Here is a 24,100-nt window from a genome sequence, read left to right as displayed (position 1 = left end):
AGAAAATTATGTCATGGCTTTAGAAGCTTCTTATAGGCTAATTGACATAATTTGAGTCAATTGGAGGTGTACCTGTGGATATATTTCAAGGCCTACCTTCAAACTCAGTGCCTCTTTCCTACCAAGGGCTCTCTATGGTCAGGGTGTGACAGTACCCCCCCAAAGGTGCGGACTCCGGCCGCAAAACCTGAAACCACACGGGGAGGGTGTGGGGGGGGTGATTTGTGTCGGTGGCGGCTCCGGTGCAGGTCGTAGCCCCCGCCCAGACTCCGGATCCGGCGCTGGGTTGGACGCCGTGCCTGGACTGGGCACCGGCGCAGAGGAAGGCTCCGGCCTTGGAGCGGGACTGGACACCGTGCCTGGACTGGGCACCGGCGCAAAGGAGGGCTCCGGCCATAGAGCTGGGTTGGCCGCCGTGCCTGGACTGAGCACCGGCGCAGAAGAAGGCTCCGGCCATGGAGCAGGACTGGATACCGTGCCTGGACTGGGCATCGGCGCAGAGGAAGGCTCCTGCCCTGGAGCTGGACTGGACGGCGTGCCTGGACTGGGCACCGGCGCAGAAGAAGACTCCAGCCATGGAGCAGGACTGGACACCATGCTTGGACTGGGCATCGGTGCATAGGAAGGCTCCCGCCATGGAGCGGGACTGGGCACCGTGCCTGAACTGACCACCGGTGCAGGAGGCTCCGGACTGTGGACCGTCGCAGGAGGTTCCGGACAGTGGACCGTCGCCGGAGGTTCCGGACAGTGGACCGTCGCCGGAGGTTCCGGACAGTGGACCGTCGCCGGAGGTTCCGGACAGTGGACCGTCGCCGGAGGTTCCGGACAGTGGACCGTCGCCGGAGGTTCCGGACAATGGACCGTCGCCGGAGGTTCCGGACAGTGGACCGTCGCCGGAGGCTCCGGACTGTGGACCGTCGCCGGAGGTTCCGGACAGTGGACCGTCGCCGGAGGTTCCGGACTGTGGACCTTCGCCGGAGGCTCCGGACTGTGGACCGTCGCCGGAGGTTCCGGACAGTGGACCGTCGCCGGAGGTTCCGGACTGTGGACCGTCGCCGGAAGCTCCGGACTGGGAACCGGCTCGCTGAATAGATCCATCGGCCAATTTTTTGGGCCACTATACCTATTTTGCCAATTGGACTTGGACACCTCTGCTACTCGGAACCCTACTAATCCATCACGATTTAAGCACAGCTGTCAGAGCAGCTCGCAGATCACTGCACCTGTAAGTAGCCCATCTGTAAATAGCCCATCCAACTACCTCATCCCAATTCTGTATTTATTTATTTATTTATTTATTTTGCTTCTTTGCACCCCAGTGTCTCTACTTGCATATTCATCTTCTGCACATCTACCATTCCAGTGTAAATAGCTATATTGTAATTACTTCGCCACCATGGCCTATTTATTGCCTTACCTCCCATATCCTACCTCATTTGCACACACTGTATATAGAATTTCTCTACTGTATTATTGACCGTATGTTTGTTTATTCCATGTGTAACTCTGTGTTGTTGTATGTGTCGAACTTCTTTGCTTTATCTTGCACAGGTCGCAGTTGTAAATGAGAACTTGTTCTCAACTTGCCTACCTGGTTAAATAAAGGTCAAATACAAATAAAATAAACTGGGAATGTGATGAAAGAAATAAAAAGCTGAAATAAATCATGCTCTCTTATACACTGCTCAAAAAAATAAAGGGAACACTTAAACAACACAATGTAACTCCAAGTCAATCACACTTCTGTGAAATCAAACTGTCCACTTAGAAAGCAACACTGATTGACAATACATTTCACATGCTGTTGTGCAAATGGAATAGACAACAGGTGGAAATTATAGGCAATTAGCAAGACACCCCCAATAAAGGAGTGGTTCTGCAGGTGGGGACCACAGACCACTTCTCAGTTCCTATGCTTCCTGGCTGATGTTTTGGTCACTTTTGAATGCTGGCGGTGCTTTCACTCTAGTGGTAGCATGAGACGGAGTCTACAACCCACACAAGTGGCTCAGGTAGTGCAGCTCATCCAGGATGGCACATCAATACGAGCTGTGGCAAGAAGGTTTGCTGTGTCTGTCAGCGTAGTGTCCAGAGCATGGAGGCGCTACCAGGAGACGGCCAGTACATCAGGAGACGTGGAGGAGGCCGTAGGAGGGCAACAACCCAGCAGCAGGACCGCTACCTCCGCCTTTGTGCAAGGAGGAGCAGGAGGAGCACTGCCAGAGCCCTGCAAAATGACCTCCAGCAGGCCACAAATGTGCATATGTCTGCTCAAACGGTCTGAAACAGACTCCATGAGGGTGGTATGAGGGCCCGACGTCCACAGGTGGGGATTGTGCTTACAGCCCAACACCGTGCAGGACGTTTGGCATTTGCCAGAGAACACCAAGATTGGCAAATTCGCCACTGGCGCCCTGTGCTCTTCACAGATGAAAGCAGGTTCACACTGAGCACGTGACAGACGTGACAGAGTCTGGAGACACCGTGGAGAATGTTCTGCTGCCTGCAACATCCTCCAGCATGACCGGTTTGGCGGTGGGTCAGTCATGGTGTGGGGTGGCATTTCTTTGGGGGGCCGCACAGCCCTCCATGTGCTCGCCAGAGGTAGCCTGACTGCCATTAGGTACCGAGATGAGATCCTCAGACCCCTTGTGAGACCATATGCTGGTGCGGTTGGCCCTGGGTTCCTCCTAATGCAAGACAATGCTAGACCTCATGTGGCTGGAGTATGTCAGCAGTTCCTGCAAGAGGAAGGCATTGATGCTATGGACTGGCCCGCCCGTTCCCCAGACCTGAATCCAATTGAGCACATCTGGGACATCATGTCTCGCTCCATCCACCAACGACACGTTGCACCACAGACTGTCCAGGAGTTGGCGGATGCTTTAGTCCAGGTCTGGGAGGAGATCCCTCAGGAGACCATCCGCCACCTCATCAGGAGCATGCCCAGGCGTTGTAGGGAGGTCATACAGGCACGTGGAGGCCACACACACTACTGAGCCTCATTTTGACTTGTTTTAAGGACATTACATCAAAGTTGGATCAGCCTGTAGTGTGGTTTTCCACTTTAATTTTGAGTGTGACTCCAAATCCAGACCTCCATGGGTTGATAAATTGGATTTCCATTGATTCTTTTTGTGTGATTTTGTTGTCAGCACATTCAACTATGTAAAGAAAAAAGTATTTAATAAGATTATTTCTTTCATTCAGATCTAGGATGTGTTGTTTAATTGTTCCCTTTATTTTTTTGAGCAGTATATTATAAGGACATTTCACATTCTTAAATTAAAGTGGTGGTCTTAACTGACCTAAGCCAGTGAATTCTTACTAGGATTAAATGTCAGGAATTGTGAAAAACTGAGTTTAAATGTGTTTAGCTAATGTGTTTGTAAACTTCCGACTTCACCTGTATATGTTATTTTACAACAGCTCTGTTCTGTTCTGAGAGGAGAGGAGAGGAGAGGAGAGAGGGATGGGGAGAGGAAAGGAGAGAGGAGGAGAGGGAGAGGAGAGGGATGGGGACAAGGAGAGAAGAGGATAGAGGAGAGGAGAGGAGAGGAGAGGAGAGGAGAGGAGAGGAGAGGAGAGGAGAGGAGAGGAGAGGAGAGGAGAGGAGAGGAGAGAGGAGAGGAGAGGAGAGGAGAGGAGAGGAGAGGGGGAGAGGAGAGCGATGGGGAGAGGAGAGGAATTGGGGAAGGGAGGACAGGGGTGGAGAGGAGAGGAGAGGAGAGGAGAGGGGAGAGGAGAGAAGAGGATAGAGGAGAGGAGAGGAGAGGGATGGGGAGAGGAGAGCGATGAGGGGAGGAATTGGGGAAGGGAGGACAGGGGTGGAGAGGAGAGGAGAGGAGAGGAGAGGGGAGAGGAGAGCGATGAGGGGAGGAATTGGGGAAGGGAGGACAGGGGTGGAGAGGAGAGGAGAGGAGAGGGATGGGGAGAGGAGAGCGATGAGGGGAGGAATTGGGGAAGGGAGGACAGGGGTGGAGAGGAGAGGAGAGGAGAGCTGCCTTACCACACATGTCCAGAAAGCTACAATGCTGATGTGGTCTCGGTTGGCAGTTCTGTGTTATAATCATCTTTCTGGAGGAAGATAGGAACCATTTTCTCTTCATATTCACTTCCTATCATAGAAAAGGCAGACAGATGGAATCAATGCTATTTTCTGGATAATGAATTCTATAGCTTAACTGAAAAATGGAATCGAATCCCAGATTTGAACAACGTCACCTTCACAATGCCCTGTTACGCAGTTTCACAACAGTCTTGACCATGTAAAATGCTGTTCCCGAAACATCTTAAGAAATATAAACATTCTGCATGTGACATGTAAGTACTGTCAGGTCTGAACTTTAACAGTCAGGTTGTTACTATATGGGCAACACACACACACACACACACACACACACACACACACACACACACACACACACACACACACACACACACACACACACACACACACACACACACACACACACACACACACACACACGTGCACACACACACGCACACACATTCTACAGTATATGGGCAGTGAGCCTACCTAATAAATTCCCAACAGGCTGGCATTGTGTCCACAGTTTGCTCTGAGCTTTACACTAATGTCTCTTATCTGTCCAGCAGCGAACGGAGATCGTTGAATAAAGCAGCACAGTAAATGAACAAGATATTCAATGAAACACGACCTTGTCTCTTTGTTTTATTCCATCACTCTCAGAGTTAACATCGTGTGGTAGCTTTTTGATTCTGCTCCTGAGTATCGATTGGATCTGTAGTGATTCATTTGCAAAGTGAAGGAGGTTCACCATGGCTCCTGTTGTGTTTTTAGATCGGGCCAGAGCTACGGAAATCCATACTCTCATTTAGTAGACTGAGTTGATCCAATTTAAATGGCCTACTTCATACAATTTACATTGATTTCCCTGATAAAATGATAGTAGTGGTAATGAATTTCATTCATATAGCTAATTTCAACAGGTCTCACAGAGCTTTGTTCAAATAAATATGATATGTATTTGATATATGATTAAATGTATTTTTGTTTTGTACTTCTGCATGTACAGAACATCACCAACAGTCATTTAAGATGATGAATTAGCTGTTCAGGGAACCAGCCGAACAACAAATTTACAAGGTGGATTACATCTCTGAACCTAACTTAACTAGACGATGTGTTCCCATGGATTTCCCCTCAGCTGTCATCCTGTTGATTTTGGCTAATGTTTTGTTGTTTTGTCTGTCTTAGATCACAGAGCTCCGCAGTATCAAGAACATTACACGGATGCCGAGGGAGACCAAGAAACATGCCGTGGCAATCGTCTTTTACGACGAGACGTCCAAGACATTTGCCTGTGAGTCAGGTAAGCAATGCAACCCTGGGGAACGGAACGAGGGAAGCAGCGAAGGAGGGATAGTGGGATGAAGAGTACACAGGAAATGGAGAAAACAGGAGAAGAGAAAGAAGGAAAGAGAAGGTTCCAGAGTTTGAGGGAGAAAGATGAGTACTGAAGATGTCCTAAGCACCAGACATTTGAATCTGTATTGTATTAGCTAGAAGGGGGTTTGTTATTGTGGCAGGGGGTGGGGGGTGGGGTTCTGATATTGAAGGGACTTAGTCATTACTTTGTTTGTGATTCAGACCAATTGTACATTGTAACAATATATTGTTGCAAACCCTCTGGATCCTGGTAGAGCAGAAGGGATGCTGTGATCTGATAGGTTGTAATGAATTCTGCTGCAGGGATTGGCTTAGTTAATAGTGTTAGAGTCTTTATAGAAAACTCAGGAGAAACAGAGGATGGATGGATATTGGATTCATAGGGATGGGTAGGGAAAAAGAGAGAGAAAGGTGGGGACTTTGAAAGAGAACGAGAGAGAGAGAAAGTGGGGATGATATATATATATATATATATATATATATATATATATCCACATCTCCTCTCTTCTCCTCTCTTCTCCTCTCCTCTCTTCTCTCTTCTCCTCTTTTCTCCTCTCCTCCTTTCTTCTCCTCTCTTCTCCTCTCCTCTCTTCTCCTCTCCTCTCTCATCTCCTCTCTTCTCCTCTCCTCTCTTCTCTCATCTCCTCTCTTCTCCTCTCCTCTCTTCTCCTCTCCTCTCTTCTCTCTTCGCCTCTCCTCCTCTCTTCTCCTCTCCTCCTTTCTTCTCCTCTCTTCTCCTCTCCTCCTCTCTTCTCCTCTCCTCTCCTTTCTTCTCCTCTCTTCGCCTCTCCTCCTCTCTTCTCTTCTCTTCTCTTCTCTTCTCTTCTCTTCTCTTCTCTTCTCTTCTCTTCTCTTCTCTTCTCTTCTCTTCTCTTCTCTTCTCTTCTCTTCTCTTCTCTTCTCCTCCTTTCTTCTCCTCTCTTCTCCTCTCCTCCTCTCTTTTCCTCTCCTCTAATCTCCTCCTCTCCTCTAGTTACAGGTTGTAGGTGATTTCAGGTTGTAGGTGATTTGTGTGTGTGCACGTGTGTGTGTGTGTGCACGTGCGTGCGTGTGTGTGTGTGTGTGTGTGTGTGTGTGTGTGTGTGTGTGTGTGTGTGTGTGTGTGTGTGTGTGTGTGTGTGTGTGTGTGTGTGTGTGTGTGTGTGTGTGTGTGTGTGAGATGTGCTGATGTGAGCTGTAGCAGTGGATCTCAGAGGGGAGATTATGTGCCTTATGGGGTGCAGTGAATTCTATCTTCGTCGTCGTCCTCTCTCTCTCTCTCTCTCTCTCTCTCTCTCTCTCTCTCAGACACACGGCTCAGCAGTTACACGCCCACGGCTGAGTCCCTTGCCATATGGAGGGCTGTGTCCTCCGTGTCCACCACAGGGTCATTCACTTCCTACCCTCACACACACACACACACACACACACACACACACACACACACACACACACACACACACACACACACACACACACACACACACACACACGCACACACACACGTGCACACACACACACATGTCCACCCTACCCAGGAGGCTAACCTGCATGTCCTTCACTTCCTAACCCTCTCTGTGGTACTGTTCCAGTATCAGCTCCTCCTCTCTGTGGTACTGTTCCAGTATCAGCTCCTCCTCTCTGTGGTACTGTTCCAGTATCAGCTACTGTCTGTGGTACTGTTCCAGTATCAGCTATTCCTCTCTGTGGTACTGTTCCAGTATCAGCTACTGTCTGTGGTACTGTTCCAGTATAAGCTACTCCTCTCTGTGGTACTGTTCCAGTATCAGCTCCTCCTCTCTGTGGTACTGTTCCAGTATCAGCTCCTCCTCTCTGTGGTACTGTTCCAGTATCAGCTCCTCCTCTCTGTGGTACTGTTCCAGTATCAGCTACTGTCTGTGGTACTGTTCCAGTATCAGCTACGCCTCTCTGTGGTACTGTTCCAGTATCAGCTCCTCCTCTCTGTGGTACTGTTCCAGTATCAGCTCCTCCTCTCTGTGGTACTGTTCCACTATACAGCTCCTCCTCTCTGTGGTACTGTTCCAGTATCAGCTCCTCCTCTCTGTGGTACTGTTCCAATATCAGCTCCTCCTCTCTGTGGTTCTGTTCCAGTATCAGCTCCTCCTCTCTGTGGTACTGTTCCAGTATCAGCTCCTCCTCTCTGTGGTACTGTTCCAGTATCAGCTTCTCCTCTCTGTGGTACTGTTCCAGTATCAGCTACTGTCTGTGGTACTGTTCCAGTATCAGCTCCTCCTCTCTGTGGTACTGTTCCAGTATCAGCTCCTCCTCTCTGTGGTACTGTTCCAGTATCAGCTCCTCCTCTCTGTGGTACTGTTCCAGTATACAGCTACTCCTCTCTTTGGTACTGTTCCAGTATCAGCTCCTCCTCTCTGTGGTACTGTTGCAGTATAAGCTCCTCCTCTCTGTGGTACTGTTCCAGTATACAGCTCCTCCTCTCTGTGGTACTGTTCCAGTATCAGCTCCTCCTCTCTGTGGTACTGTTCCAGTATCAGCTACTCCCCTCTTTGGTACTGTTCCAGTATCAGCTCCTCCTCTCTGTGGTACTGTTCCAGTATCAGCTCCTCCTCTCTGTGGTACTGTTCCAGTATTCAGCTCCTCCTCTCTGTGGTACTGTTCCAGTATCAGCTCCTCCTCTCTGTGGTACTGTTCCAGTATCAGCTACTCCTCTCTGTGGTACTGTTCCAGTATAAACTCCTCCTCTCTGTGGTACTGTTCCAGTATAAGCTCCTCCTCTCTGTGGTACTGTTCCAGTATCAGCTCCTCCTCTCTGTGGTACTGTTCCAGTATCAGCTCCTCCTCTCTGTGGTACTGTTCCAGTATCAGCTCCTCCCTCTCTGTGGTACTGTTCCACTATACAGCTCCTCCTCTCTGTGGTACTGTTCCAGTATCAGCTCCTCCTCTCTGTGGTACTGTTCCAATATCAGCTCCTCCTCTCTGTGGTTCTGTTGCAGTATCAGCTCCTCCTCTCTGTGGTACTGTTCCAGTATCAGCTCCTCCTCTCTGTGGTACTGTTCCAGTATCAGCTTCTCCTCTCTGTGGTACTGTTCCAGTATCAGCTACTGTCTGTGGGACTGTTCCAGTATCAGCTACTCCTCTCTGTGGTACTGTTCCAGTATCAGCTCCTCCTCTCTGTGGTACTGTTCCAGTATCAGCTCCTCCTCTCTGTGGTACTGTTCCAGTATCAGCTTCTCCTCTCTTTGGTACTATTCCAGTATCAGCTCCTCCTCTCTGTGGTACTGTTCCAGTATACAGCTACTCCTCTCTTTGGTACTGTTCCAGTATCAGCTCCTCCTCTCTGTGGTACTGTTCCAGTATCAGCTCCTCCTCTCTGTGGTACTGTTCCAGTATACAGCTACTCCTCTCTTTGGTACTGTTCCAGTATCAGCTCCTCCTCTCTGTGGTACTGTTCCAGTATCAGCTCCTCCTCTCTGTGGTACTGTTCCAGTATACAGCTCCTCCTCTCTGTGGTACTGTTCCAGTATCAGCTCCTCCTCTCTGTGGTACTGTTCCAGTATCAGCTACTCCTCTCTGTGGTACTGTTCCAGTATAAACTCCTCCTCTCTGTGGTACTGTTCCAGTATAAGCTCCTCCTCTCTGTGGTACTGTTCCAGTATCAGCTCCTCCTCTCTGTGGTACTGTTCCAGTATCATCTACTGTCTGTGGTACTGTTCCAGTATCAGCTACTCCTCTCTGTGGTACTGTTCCAGTATCAGCTCCTCCTCTCTGTGGTACTGTTCCAATATCAGCTCCTCCTCTCTGTGGTTCTGTTCCAGTATCAGCTACTCCTCTCTGTGGTACTGTTCCAGTATCAGCTCCTCCTCTCTGTGGTACTGTTCCAGTATCAGCTTCTCCTCTCTGTGGTACTGTTCCAGTATCAGCTACTGTCTGTGGGACTGTTCCAGTATCAGCTACTCCTCTCTGTGGTACTGTTCCAGTATCAGCTCCTCCTCTCTGTGGTACTGTTCCAGTATCAGCTCCTCCTCTCTGTGGTACTGTTCCAGTATCAGCTTCTCCTCTCTTTGGTACTATTCCAGTATCAGCTCCTCCTCTCTGTGGTACTGTTCCAGTATACAGCTACTCCTCTCTTTGGTACTGTTCCAGTATCAGCTCCTCCCCTCTCTGTGGTACTGTTCCAGTATCAGCTCCTCCTCTCTGTGGTACTGTTCCAGTATACAGCTACTCCTCTCTTTGGTACTGTTCCAGTATCAGCTCCTCCTCTCTGTGGTACTGTTCCAGTATCAGCTCCTCCTCTCTGTGGTACTGTTCCAGTATACAGCTCCTCCTCTCTGTGGTACTGTTCCAGTATCAGCTCCTCCTCTCTGTGGTACTGTTCCAGTATCAGCTACTCCTCTCTGTGGTACTGTTCCAGTATAAACTCCTCCTCTCTGTGGTACTGTTCCAGTATAAGCTCCTCCTCTCTGTGGTACTGTTCCAGTATCAGCTCCTCCTCTCTGTGGTACTGTTCCAGTATCATCTACTGTCTGTGGTACTGTTCCAGTATCAGCTACTCCTCTCTGTGGTACTGTTCCAGTATCAGCTCCTCCTCTCTGTGGTACTGTTCCAATATCAGCTCCTCCTCTCTGTGGTTCTGTTCCAGTATCAGCTCCTCCTCTCTGTGGTACTGTTCCAGTATCAGCTCCTCCTCTCTGTGGTACTGTTCCAGTATCAGCTTCTCCTCTCTGTGGTACTATTCCAGTATCAGCTACTGTCTGTGGTACTGTTCCAGTATCAGCTCCTCCTCTCTGTGGTACTGTTCCAGTATCAGCTCCTCCTCTCTGTGGTACTGTTCCAGTATCAGCTCCTCCTCTCTGTGGTACTGTTCCAGTATCAGCTCCTCCTCTCTGTGGTACTGTTCCAGTATACAGCTACTCCTCTCTTTGGTACTGTTCCAGTATCAGCTCCTCCTCTCTGTGGTACTGTTGCAGTATAAGCTCCTCCTCTCTTTTGTACTGTTCCAGTATACAGCTCCTCCTCTCTGTGGTACTGTTCCAGTATCAGCTCCTCCTCTCTGTGGTACTGTTCCAGTATCAGCTACTCCTCTCTTTGGTACTGTTCCAGTATCAGCTCCTCCTCTCTGTGGTACTGTTCCAGTATCAGCTCCTCCTCTCTGTGGTACTGTTCCAGTATACAGCTCCTCCTCTCTGTGGTACTGTTCCAGTATCAGCTCCTCCTCTCTGTGGTACTGTTCCAGTATCAGCTCCCCCTCTCTGTGGTACTGTTCCAGTATCAGCTACTCCTCTCTGTGGTACTGTTCCACTATAAACTCCTCCTCTCTGTGGTACTGTTCCAGTATAAGCTCCTCCTCTCTGTGGTACTGTTCCAGTATCAGCTCCTCCTCTCTGTGGTACTGTTCCAGTATCAGCTCCTCCTCTCTGTGGTACTGTTCCAGTATCAGCTCCTCCTCTCTGTGGTACTGTTCCACTATACAGCTCCTCCTCTCTGTGGTACTGTTCCAGTATCAGCTCCTCCTCTCTGTGGTACTGTTCCAATATCAGCTCCTCCTCTCTGTGGTTCTGTTGCAGTATCAGCTCCTCCTCTCTGTGGTACTGTTCCAGTATCAGCTCCTCCTCTCTGTGGTACTGTTCCAGTATCAGCTTCTCCTCTCTGTGGTACTGTTCCAGTATCAGCTACTGTCTGTGGTACTGTTCCAGTATCAGCTACTCCTCTCTGTGGTACTGTTCCAGTATCAGCTCCTCCTCTCTGTGGTACTGTTCCAGTATCAGCTCCTCCTCTCTGTGGTACTGTTCCAGTATCAGCTTCTCCTCTCTGTGGTACTATTCCAGTATCAGCTCCTCCTCTCTGTGGTACTGTTCCAGTATACAGCTACTCCTCTCTTTGGTACTGTTCCAGTATCAGCTCCTCCTCTCTGTGGTACTGTTCCAGTATCAGCTCCTCCTCTCTGTGGTACTGTTCCAGTATACAGCTACTCCTCTCTTTGGTACTGTTCCAGTATCAGCTCCTCCTCTCTGTGGTACTGTTCCAGTATCAGCTCCTCCTCTCTGTGGTACTGTTCCAGTATACAGCTCCTCCTCTCTGTGGTACTGTTCCAGTATCAGCTCCTCCTCTCTGTGGTACTGTTCCAGTATCAGCTACTCCTCTCTGTGGTACTGTTCCAGTATAAACTCCTCCTCTCTGTGGTACTGTTCCAGTATAAGCTCCTCCTCTCTGTGGTACTGTTCCAGTATCAGCTCCTCCTCTCTGTGGTACTGTTCCAGTATCAGCTACTGTCTGTGGTACTGTTCCAGTATCAGCTACTCCTCTCTGTGGTACTGTCCCAGTATCAGCTCCTCCTCTCTGTGGTCCTGTTCCAGTATCAGCTTCTCCTCTCTGTGGTTCTGTTCCAGTATCAGCTACTCCTCTCTGTGGTACTGTTCCAGTATCAGCTCCTCCTCTCTGTTGTACTGTTCCAGTATACAGCTACTCCTCTCTTTGGTACTGTTCCAGTATCAGCTCCTCCTCTCTGGTACTGTTGCAGTATAAGCTCCTCCTCTCTGTGGTACTGTTCCAGTATACAGCTCCTCCTCTCTGTGGTACTGTTCCAGTATCAGCTCCTCCTCTCTGTGGTACTGTTCCAGTATCAGCTACTCCTCTCTTTGGTACTGTTCCAGTATCAGCTCCTCCTCTCTGTGGTACTGTTCCAGTATCAGCTCCTCCTCTCTGTGGTACTGTTCCAGTATACAGCTCCTCCTCTCTGTGGTACTGTTCCAGTATCAGCTCCTCCTCTCTGTGGTACTGTTCCAGTATCAGCTCCTCCTCTCTGTGGTACTGTTCCAGTATCAGCTACTCCTCTCTGTGGTACTGTTCCAGTATAAACTCCTCCTCTCTGTGGTACTGTTCCAGTATAAGCTCCTCCTCTCTGTGGTACTGTTCCAGTATCAGCTCCTCCTCTCTGTGGTACTGTTCCAGTATCAGCTCCTCCTCTCTGTGGTACTGTTCCAGTATCAGCTCCTCCTCTCTGTGGTACTGTTCCACTATACAGCTCCTCCTCTCTGTGGTACTGTTCCAGTATCAGCTCCTCCTCTCTGTGGTACTGTTCCAATATCAGCTCCTCCTCTCTGTGGTTCTGTTGCAGTATCAGCTCCTCCTCTCTGTGGTACTGTTCCAGTATCAGCTCCTCCTCTCTGTGGTACTGTTCCAGTATCAGCTTCTCCTCTCTGTGGTACTGTTCCAGTATCAGCTACTGTCTGTGGTACTGTTCCAGTATCAGCTACTCCTCTCTGTGGTACTGTTCCAGTATCAGCTCCTCCTCTCTGTGGTACTGTTCCAGTATCAGCTCCTCCTCTCTGTGGTACTGTTCCAGTATCAGCTTCTCCTCTCTTTGGTACTATTCCAGTATCAGCTCCTCCTCTCTGTGGTACTGTTCCAGTATACAGCTACTCCTCTCTTTGGTACTGTTCCAGTATCAGCTCCTCCTCTCTGTGGTACTGTTCCAGTATCAGCTCCTCCTCTCTGTGGTACTGTTCCAGTATACAGCTACTCCTCTCTTTGGTACTGTTCCAGTATCAGCTCCTCCTCTCTGTGGTACTGTTCCAGTATCAGCTCCTCCTCTCTGTGGTACTGTTCCAGTATAGAGCTCCTCCTCTCTGTGGTACTGTTCCAGTATCAGCTCCTCCTCTCTGTGGTACTGTTCCAGTATCAGCTACTCCTCTCTGTGGTACTGTTCCAGTATAAACTCCTCCTCTCTGTGGTACTGTTCCAGTATAAGCTCCTCCTCTCTGTGGTACTGTTCCAGTATCAGCTCCTCCTCTCTGTGGTACTGTTCCAGTATCAGCTACTGTCTGTGGTACTGTTCCAGTATCAGCTACTCCTCTCTGTGGTACTGTTCCAGTATCAGCTCCTCCTCTCTGTGGTACTGTTCCAATATCAGCTCCTCCTCTCTGTGGTTCTGTTCCAGTATCAGCTCCTCCTCTCTGTGGTACTGTTCCAGTATCAGCTCCTCCTCTCTGTGGTACTGTTCCAGTATCAGCTTCTCCTCTCTGTGGTACTGTTCCAGTATCAGCTACTGTCTGTGGTACTGTTCCAGTATCAGCTCCTCCTCTCTGTGGTACTGTTCCAGTATCAGCTCCTCCTCTCTGTGGTACTGTTCCAGTATCAGCTCCTCCTCTCTGTGGTACTGTTCCAGTATACAGCTACTCCTCTCTTTGGTACTGTTCCAGTATCAGCTCCTCCCTCTCTGTGGTACTGTTGCAGTATAAGCTCCTCCTCTCTTTTGTACTGTTCCAGTATACAGCTCCTCCTCTCTGTGGTACTGTTCCAGTATCAGCTCCTCCTCTCTGTGGTACTGTTCCAGTATCAGCTACTCCTCTCTTTGGTACTGTTCCAGTATCAGCTCCTCCTCTCTGTGGTACTGTTCCAGTATCAGCTCCTCCTCTCTGTGGTACTGTTCCAGTATACAGCTCCTCCTCTCTGTGGTACTGTTCCAGTATCAGCTCCTCCTCTCTGTGGTACTGTTCCAGTATCAGCTCCTCCTCTCTGTGGTACTGTTCCAGTATCAGCTCCTCCTCTCTGTGGTACTGTTCCAGTATAAACTCCTCCTCTCTGTGGTACTGTTCCAGTATAAGCTCCTCCTCTCTGTGGTACTGTTCCAGTATCAGCTCCTCCTCTCTGTGGTACTGTTCCAGTATCAGCTCCTCCTCTCTGTGGTACTGTTCCAGTATCAGCTCCTCCTCTCTGTGGTACTGTTCCACTATACAGCTCCTCCTCTCTTTGGTACTGTTCCAGTATCAGCTCCTCCTCTCTGTGGTACTGTTCCAGTATCAGCTCCTCCTCTCTGTGGTACTGTTCCAGTATACAGCTACTCCTCTCTTTGGTACTGTTCCAGTATCAGCTCCTCCTCTCTGTGGTACTGTTCCAGTATCAGCTCCTCCTCTCTGTGGTACTGTTCCAGTATACAGCTCCTCCTCTCTGTGGTACTGTTCCAGTATCAGCTCCTCCTCTCTGTGGTACTGTTCCAGTATCAGCTACTCCTCTCTGTGGTACTGTTCCAGTATCAGCTCCTCCTCTCTGTGGTACTGTTCCAGTATCAGCTCCTCCTCTCTGTGGTACTGTTCCAGTATCAGCTCCTCCTCTCTTTGGTACTGTTCCAGTATCAGCTCCTCCTCTCTGTGGTACTGTTCCAGTATACAGCTACTCCTCTCTTTGGTACTGTTCCAGTATCAGCTCCTCCTCTCTGTGGTACTGTTCCAGTATCAGCTCCTCCTCTCTGTGGTACTGTTCCAGTATACAGCTCCTCCTCTCTTTGGTACTGTTCCAGTATCAGCTCCTCCTCTCTGTGGTACTGTTCCAGTATCAGCTCCTCCTCTCTGTGGTACTGTTCCAGTATCAGCTACTCCTCTCTGTGGTACTGTTCCAGTATAAACTCCTCCTCGCTGGGGTACTGTTCCAGTATAAGCTCCTCCTCTCTGTGGTACTGTTCCAGTATCAGCTCCTCCTCTCTGTGGTACTGTTCCAGTATCAGCTCCTCCTCTCTGTGGTACTGTTCCAGTATCAGCTCCTCCTCTCTGTGGTACTGTTCCACTATACAGCTCCTCCTCTCTTTGGTACTGTTCCAGTATCAGCTCCTCCTCTCTGTGGTACTGTTCCAGTATCAGCTCCTCCTCTCTGTGGTACTGTTCCAGTATACAGCTACTCCTCTCTTTGGTACTGTTCCAGTATCAGCTCCTCCTCTCTGTGGTACTGTTCCAGTATCAGCTCCTCCTCTCTGTGGTACTGTTCCAGTATACAGCTCCTCCTCTCTGTGGTACTGTTCCAGTATCAGCTCCTCCTCTCTGTGGTACTGTTCCAGTATCAGCTACTCCTCTCTGTGGTACTGTTCCAGTATCAGCTCCTCCTCTCTGTGGTACTGTTCCAGTATCAGCTCCTCCTCTCTGTGGTACTGTTCCAGTATCAGCTTCTCCTCTCTTTGGTACTATTCCAGTATCAGCTCCTCCTCTCTGTGGTACTGTTCCAGTATACAGCTACTCCTCTCTTTGGTACTGTTCCAGTATCAGCTCCTCCTCTCTGTGGTACTGTTCCAGTATCAGCTCCTCCTCTCTGTGGTACTGTTCCAGTATACAGCTACTCCTCTCTTTGGTACTGTTCCAGTATCAGCTCCTCCTCTCTGTGGTACTGTTCCAGTATCAGCTCCTCCTCTCTGTGGTACTGTTCCAGTATACAGCTCCTCCTCTCTGTGGTACTGTTCCAGTATCAGCTCCTCCTCTCTGTGGTACTGTTCCAGTATCAGCTACTCCTCTCTGTGGTACTGTTCCAGTATAAACTCCTCCTCTCTGTGGTACTGTTCCAGTATAAGCTCCTCCTCTCTGTGGTACTGTTCCAGTATCAGCTCCTCCTCTCTGTGGTACTGTTCCAGTATCATCTACTGTCTGTGGTACTGTTCCAGTATCAGCTACTCCTCTCTGTGGTACTGTTCCAGTATCAGCTCCTCCTCTCTGTGGTACTGTTCCAATATCAGCTCCTCCTCTCTGTGGTTCTGTTCCAGTATCAGCTCCTCCTCTCTGTGGTACTGTTCCAGTATCAGCTCCTCCTCTCTGTGGTACTGTTCCAGTATCAGCTTCTCCTCTCTGTGGTACTGTTCCAGTATCAGCTACTGTCTGTGGTACTGTTCCAGTATCAGCTACTCCTCTCTGTGGTACTGTTCCAGTATCAGCTCCTCCTCTCTGTGGTACTGTTCCAGTATCAGCTCCTCCTCTCTGTGGTACTGTTCCAGTATCAGCTTCTCCTCTCTTTGGTACTATTCCAGTATCAGCTCCTCCTCTCTGTGGTACTGTTCCAGTATACAGCTACTCCTCTCTTTGGTACTGTTCCAGTATCAGCTCCTCCTCTCTGTGGTACTGTTCCAGTATCAGCTCCTCCTCTCTGTGGTACTGTTCCAGTATACAGCTACTCCTCTCTTTGGTACTGTTCCAGTATCAGCTCCTCCTCTCTGTGGTACTGTTCCAGTATCAGCTCCTCCTCTCTGTGGTACTGTTCCAGTATACAGCTCCTCCTCTCTGTGGTACTGTTCCAGTATCAGCTCCTCCTCTCTGTGGTACTGTTCCAGTATCAGCTACTCCTCTCTGTGGTACTGTTCCAGTATAAACTCCTCCTCTCTGTGGTACTGTTCCAGTATAAGCTCCTCCTCTCTGTGGTACTGTTCCAGTATCAGCTCCTCCTCTCTGTGGTACTGTTCCAGTATCATCTACTGTCTGTGGTACTGTTCCAGTATCAGCTACTCCTCTCTGTGGTACTGTTCCAGTATCAGCTCCTCCTCTCTGTGGTACTGTTCCAATATCAGCTCCTCCTCTCTGTGGTTCTGTTCCAGTATCAGCTCCTCCTCTCTGTGGTACTGTTCCAGTATCAGCTCCTCCTCTCTGTGGTACTGTTCCAGTATCAGCTTCTCCTCTCTGTGGTACTATTCCAGTATCAGCTACTGTCTGTGGTACTGTTCCAGTATCAGCTCCTCCTCTCTGTGGTACTGTTCCAGTATCAGCTCCTCCTCTCTGTGGTACTGTTCCAGTATCAGCTCCTCCTCTCTGTGGTACTGTTCCAGTATCAGCTCCTCCTCTCTGTGGTACTGTTCCAGTATACAGCTACTCCTCTCTTTGGTACTGTTCCAGTATCAGCTCCTCCTCTCTGTGGTACTGTTGCAGTATAAGCTCCTCCTCTCTTTTGTACTGTTCCAGTATACAGCTCCTCCTCTCTGTGGTACTGTTCCAGTATCAGCTCCTCCTCTCTGTGGTACTGTTCCAGTATCAGCTACTCCTCTCTTTGGTACTGTTCCAGTATCAGCTCCTCCTCTCTGTGGTACTGTTCCAGTATCAGCTCCTCCTCTCTGTGGTACTGTTCCAGTATACAGCTCCTCCTCTCTGTGGTACTGTTCCAGTATCAGCTCCTCCTCTCTGTGGTACTGTTCCAGTATCAGCTCCCCCTCTCTGTGGTACTGTTCCAGTATCAGCTACTCCTCTCTGTGGTACTGTTCCACTATAAACTCCTCCTCTCTGTGGTACTGTTCCAGTATAAGCTCCTCCTCTCTGTGGTACTGTTCCAGTATCAGCTCCTCCTCTCTGTGGTACTGTTCCAGTATCAGCTCCTCCTCTCTGTGGTACTGTTCCACTATACAGCTCCTCCTCTCTGTGGTACTGTTCCAGTATCAGCTCCTCCTCTCTGTGGTACTGTTCCAATATCAGCTCCTCCTCTCTGTGGTTCTGTTGCAGTATCAGCTCCTCCTCTCTGTGGTACTGTTCCAGTATCAGCTCCTCCTCTCTGTGGTACTGTTCCAGTATCAGCTTCTCCTCTCTGTGGTACTGTTCCAGTATCAGCTACTGTCTGTGGTACTGTTCCAGTATCAGCTACTCCTCTCTGTGGTACTGTTCCAGTATCAGCTCCTCCTCTCTGTGGTACTGTTCCAGTATCAGCTCCTCCTCTCTGTGGTACTGTTCCAGTATCAGCTTCTCCTCTCTGTGGTACTATTCCAGTATCAGCTCCTCCTCTCTGTGGTACTGTTCCAGTATACAGCTACTCCTCTCTTTGGTACTGTTCCAGTATCAGCTCCTCCTCTCTGTGGTACTGTTCCAGTATCAGCTCCTCCTCTCTGTGGTACTGTTCCAGTATACAGCTCCTCCTCTCTGTGGTACTGTTCCAGTATCAGCTCCTCCTCTCTGTGGTACTGTTCCAGTATCAGCTCCTCCTCTCTGTGGTACTGTTCCAGTATCAGCTACTGTCTGTGGTACTGTTCCAGTATCAGCTACTCCTCTCTGTGGTACTGTCCCAGTATCAGCTCCTCCTCTCTGTGGTCCTGTTCCAGTATCAGCTTCTCCTCTCTGTGGTTCTGTTCCAGTATCAGCTACTCCTCTCTGTGGTACTGTTCCAGTATCAGCTCCTCCTCTCTGTTGTACTGTTCCAGTATACAGCTACTCCTCTCTTTGGTACTGTTCCAGTATCAGCTCCTCCTCTCTGGTACTGTTGCAGTATAAGCTCCTCCTCTCTGTGGTACTGTTCCAGTATACAGCTCCTCCTCTCTGTGGTACTGTTCCAGTATCAGCTCCTCCTCTCTGTGGTACTGTTCCAGTATCAGCTACTCCTCTCTTTGGTACTGTTCCAGTATCAGCTCCTCCTCTCTGTGGTACTGTTCCAGTATCAGCTCCTCCTCTCTGTGGTACTGTTCCAGTATACAGCTCCTCCTCTCTGTGGTACTGTTCCAGTATCAGCTCCTCCTCTCTGTGGTACTGTTCCAGTATCAGCTCCTCCTCTCTGTGGTACTGTTCCAGTATCAGCTACTCCTCTCTGTGGTACTGTTCCAGTATAAACTCCTCCTCTCTGTGGTACTGTTCCAGTATAAGCTCCTCCTCTCTGTGGTACTGTTCCAGTATCAGCTCCTCCTCTCTGTGGTACTGTTCCAGTATCAGCTCCTCCTCTCTGTGGTACTGTTCCAGTATCAGCTCCTCCTCTCTGTGGTACTGTTCCACTATACAGCTCCTCCTCTCTGTGGTACTGTTCCAGTATCAGCTCCTCCTCTCTGTGGTACTGTTCCAATATCAGCTCCTCCTCTCTGTGGTTCTGTTGCAGTATCAGCTCCTCCTCTCTGTGGTACTGTTCCAGTATCAGCTCCTCCTCTCTGTGGTACTGTTCCAGTATCAGCTTCTCCTCTCTGTGGTACTGTTCCAGTATCAGCTACTGTCTGTGGTACTGTTCCAGTATCAGCTACTCCTCTCTGTGGTACTGTTCCAGTATCAGCTCCTCCTCTCTGTGGTACTGTTCCAGTATCAGCTCCTCCTCTCTGTGGTACTGTTCCAGTATCAGCTTCTCCTCTCTTTGGTACTATTCCAGTATCAGCTCCTCCTCTCTGTGGTACTGTTCCAGTATACATCTACTCCTCTCTTTGGTACTGTTCCAGTATCAGCTCCTCCTCTCTGTGGTACTGTTCCAGTATCAGCTCCTCCTCTCTGTGGTACTGTTCCAGTATACAGCTACTCCTCTCTTTGGTACTGTTCCAGTATCAGCTCCTCCTCTCTGTGGTACTGTTCCAGTATCAGCTCCTCCTCTCTGTGGTACTGTTCCAGTATAGAGCTCCTCCTCTCTGTGGTACTGTTCCAGTATCAGCTCCTCCTCTCTGTGGTACTGTTCCAGTATCAGCTACTCCTCTCTGTGGTACTGTTCCAGTATAAACTCCTCCTCTCTGTGTTACTGTTCCAGTATAAGCTCCTCCTCTCTGTGGTACTGTTCCAGTATCAGCTCCTCCTCTCTGTGGTACTGTTCCAGTATCAGCTACTGTCTGTGGTACTGTTCCAGTATCAGCTACTCCTCTCTGTGGTACTGTTCCAGTATCAGCTCCTCCTCTCTGTGGTACTGTTCCAATATCAGCTCCTCCTCTCTGTGGTTCTGTTCCAGTATCAGCTCCTCCTCTCTGTGGTACTGTTCCAGTATCAGCTCCTCCTCTCTGTGGTACTGTTCCAGTATCAGCTTCTCCTCTCTGTGGTACTGTTCCAGTATCAGCTACTGTCTGTGGTACTGTTCCAGTATCAGCTCCTCCTCTCTGTGGTACTGTTCCAGTATCAGCTACTCCTCTCTTTGGTACTGTTCCAGTATCAGCTCCTCCTCTCTGTGGTACTGTTCCAGTATCAGCTCCTCCTCTCTGTGGTACTGTTCCAGTATACAGCTCCTCCTCTCTGTGGTACTGTTCCAGTATCAGCTCCTCCTCTCTGTGGTACTGTTCCAGTATCAGCTCCTCCTCTCTGTGGTACTGTTCCAGTATCAGCTCCTCCTCTCTGTGGTACTGTTCCAGTATCAGCTCCTCCTCTCTGTGGTACTGTTCCAGTATCAGCTCCTCCTCTCTGTGGTACTGTTCCAGTATCAGCTCCTCCTCTCTGTGGTACTGTTCCAGTATCAGCTCCTCCTCTCTGTGGTACTGTTCCAGTATCAGCTCCTCCTCTCTGTGGTACTGTTCCAGTATCAGCTCCTCCTCTCTGTGGTACTGTTCCAGTATACAGCTACTCCTCTCTTTGGTACTGTTCCAGTATCAGCTCCTCCTCTCTGTGGTACTGTTCCAGTATCAGCTCCTCCTCTCTGTGGTACTGTTCCAGTATACAGCTCCTCCTCTCTGTGGTACTGTTCCAGTATCAGCTCCTCCTCTCTGTGGTACTGTTCCAGTATCAGCTACTCCTCTCTGTGGTACTGTTCCAGTATTAACTCCTCCTCTCTGTGGTACTGTTCCAGTATAAGCTCCTCCTCTCTGTGGTACTGTTCCAGTATCAGCTCCTCCTCTCTGTGGTACTGTTCCAGTATCAGCTACTGTCTGTGGTACTGTTCCAGTATCAGCTACTCCTCTCTGTGGTACTGTCCCAGTATCAGCTCCTCCTCTCTGTGGTCCTGTTCCAGTATCAGCTTCTCCTCTCTGTGGTTCTGTTCCAGTATCAGCTACTCCTCTCTGTGGTACTGTTCCAGTATCAGCTCCTCCTCTCTGTTGTACTGTTCCAGTATACAGCTACTCCTCTCTTTGGTACTGTTCCAGTATCAGCTCCTCCTCTCTGTGGTACTGTTGCAGTATAAGCTCCTCCTCTCTGTGGTACTGTTCCAGTATACAGCTCCTCCTCTCTGTGGTACTGTTCCAGTATCAGCTCCTCCTCTCTGTGGTACTGTTCCAGTATCAGCTACTCCTCTCTTTGGTACTGTTCCAGTATCAGCTCCTCCTCTCTGTGGTACTGTTCCAGTATCAGCTCCTCCTCTCTGTGGTACTGTTCCAGTATACAGCTCCTCCTCTCTGTGGTACTGTTCCAGTATCAGCTCCTCCTCTCTGTGGTACTGTTCCAGTATCAGCTCCTCCTCTCTGTGGTACTGTTCCAGTATCAGCTACTCCTCTCTGTGGTACTGTTCCAGTATAAACTCCTCCTCTCTGTGGTACTGTTCCAGTATAAGCTCCTCCTCTCTGTGGTACTGTTCCAGTATCAGCTCCTCCTCTCTGTGGTACTGTTCCAGTATCAGCTCCTCCTCTCTGTGGTACTGTTCCAGTATCAGCTCCTCCTCTCTGTGGTACTGTTCCACTATACAGCTCCTCCTCTCTGTGGTACTGTTCCAGTATCAGCTCCTCCTCTCTGTGGTACTGTTCCAATATCAGCTCCTCCTCTCTGTGGTTCTGTTGCAGTATCAGCTCCTCCTCTCTGTGGTACTGTTCCAGTATCAGCTCCTCCTCTCTGTGGTACTGTTCCAGTATCAGCTTCTCCTCTCTGTGGTACTGTTCCAGTATCAGCTACTGTCTGTGGTACTGTTCCAGTATCAGCTACTCCTCTCTGTGGTACTGTTCCAGTATCAGCTCCTCCTCTCTGTGGTACTGTTCCAGTATCAGCTCCTCCTCTCTGTGGTACTGTTCCAGTATCAGCTTCTCCTCTCTTTGGTACTATTCCAGTATCAGCTCCTCCTCTCTGTGGTACTGTTCCAGTATACAGCTACTCCTATCTTTGGTACTGTTCCAGTATCAGCTCCTCCTCTCTGTGGTACTGTTCCAGTATCAGCTCCTCCTCTCTGTGGTACTGTTCCAGTATACAGCTACTCCTCTCTTTGGTACTGTTCCAGTATCAGCTCCTCCTCTCTGTGTTACTGTTCCAGTATCAGCTCCTCCTCTCTGTGGTACTGTTCCAGTATACAGCTCCTCCTCTCTGTGGTACTGTTCCAGTATCAGCTCCTCCTCTCTGTGGACCTGTTCCAGTATCAGCTCCTCCTCTCTGTGGTACTGTTCCAGTATCAGCTACTGTCTGTGGTACTGTTCCAGTATCAGCTACTCCTCTCTGTGGTACTGTTCCAGTATCAGCTCCTCCTCTCTGTGGTACTGTTCCAATATCAGCTCCTCCTCTCTGTGGTTCTGTTGCAGTATCAGCTCCTCCTCTCTGTGGTACTGTTCCAGTATCAGCTCCTCCTCTCTGTGGTACTGTTCCAGTATCAGCTTCTCCTCTCTGTGGTACTGTTCCAGTATCAGCTACTGTCTGTGGTACTGTTCCAGTATCAGCTACTCCTCTCTGTGGTACTGTTCCAGTATCAGCTCCTCCTCTCTGTGGTACTGTTCCAGTATCAGCTCCTCCTCTCTGTGGTACTGTTCCAGTATCAGCTTCTCCTCTCTTTGGTACTATTCCAGTATCAGCTCCTCCTCTCTGTGGTACTGTTCCAGTATACATCTACTCCTCTCTTTGGTACTGTTCCAGTATCAGCTCCTCCTCTCTGTGGTACTGTTCCAGTATCAGCTCCTCCTCTCTGTGGTACTGTTCCAGTATACAGCTACTCCTCTCTTTGGTACTGTTCCAGTATCAGCTCCTCCCTCTCTGTGGTACTGTTCCAGTATCAGCTCCTCCTCTCTGTGGTACTGTTCCAGTATAGAGCTCCTCCTCTCTGTGGTACTGTTCCAGTATCAGCTCCTCCTCTCTGTGGTACTGTTCCAGTATCAGCTACTCCTCTCTGTGGTACTGTTCCAGTATCAGCTCCTCCTCTCTGTGTTACTGTTCCAGTATAAGCTCCTCCTCTCTGTGGTACTGTTCCAGTATCAGCTCCTCCCTCTCTGTGGTACTGTTCCAGTATCAGCTACTGTCTGTGGTACTGTTCCAGTATCAGCTACTCCTCTCTGTGGTACTGTTCCAGTATCAGCTCCTCCTCTCTGTGGTACTGTTCCAATATCAGCTCCTCCTCTCTGTGGTTCTGTTCCAGTATCAGCTCCTCCTCTCTGTGGTACTGTTCCAGTATCAGCTCCTCCTCTCTGTGGTACTGTTCCAGTATCAGCTTCTCCTCTCTGTGGTACTGTTCCAGTATCAGCTACTGTCTGTGGTACTGTTCCAGTATCAGCTCCTCCTCTCTGTGGTACTGTTCCAGTATCAGCTCCTCCTCTCTTTGGTACTGTTCCAGTATCAGCTCCTCCTCTCTGTGGTACTGTTCCAGTATCAGCTCCTCCTCTCTGTGGTACTGTTCCAGTATACAGCTCCTCCTCTCTGTGGTACTGTTCCAGTATCAGCTCCTCCTCTCTGTGGTACTGTTCCAGTATCAGCTCCTCCTCTCTGTGGTACTGTTCCAGTATCAGCTACTCCTCTCTGTGGTACTGTTCCAGTATCAGCTCCTCCTCTCTGTGGTACTGTTCCAGTATAAGCTCCTCCTCTCTGTGGTACTGTTCCAGTATCAGCTCCTCCTCTCTGTGGTACTGTTCCAGTATCAGCTCCTCCTCTCTGTGGTACTGTTCCAGTATCAGCTCCTCCTCTCTGTGGTACTGTTCCAGTATCAGCTCCTCCTCTCTGTGGTACTGTTCCAGTATACAGCTACTCCTCTCTTTGGTACTGTTCCAGTATCAGCTCCTCCTCTCTGTGGTACTGTTCCAGTATCAGCTCCTCCTCTCTGTGGTACTGTTCCAGTATACAGCTCCTCCTCTCTGTGGTACTGTTCCAGTATCAGCTCCTCCTCTCTGTGGTACTGTTCCAGTATCAGCTACTCCTCTCTGTGGTACTGTTCCAGTATTAACTCCTCCTCTCTGTGGTACTGTTCCAGTATAAGCTCCTCCTCTCTGTGGTACTGTTCCAGTATCAGCTCCTCCTCTCTGTGGTACTGTTCCAGTATCAGCTACTGTCTGTGGTACTGTTCCAGTATCAGCTACTCCTCTCTGTGGTACTGTCCCAGTATCAGCTCCTCCTCTCTGTGGTCCTGTTCCAGTATCAGCTTCTCCTCTCT

At 49.5% G+C, this 24,100-nt stretch overlaps 1 protein-coding gene across 1 annotated transcript in view; it reads left to right on the top strand.

Moving 5' to 3' along the window:
* LOC106590619 (docking protein 6) overlaps positions 1-24,100 on the top strand; it is a 213,928-nt gene that overhangs the window by 52,192 nt on the left and 137,636 nt on the right. Inside the window, exon 3 of the mRNA XM_045711018.1 lies at positions 5,243-5,357. Coding sequence (XP_045566974.1) covers positions 5,243-5,357 — 115 coding nt within the window. The remainder of the gene's footprint in view (positions 1-5,242; positions 5,358-24,100) is intronic.

Source organism: Salmo salar, chromosome ssa29, assembly GCF_905237065.1.
Source record: "Salmo salar chromosome ssa29, Ssal_v3.1, whole genome shotgun sequence".
Taxonomy (NCBI): Eukaryota; Metazoa; Chordata; class Actinopteri; order Salmoniformes; family Salmonidae; genus Salmo; species Salmo salar.
Note: the sequence above shows the minus strand (reverse complement) of the source record. Positions and strands in the feature narration are given on the sequence as shown.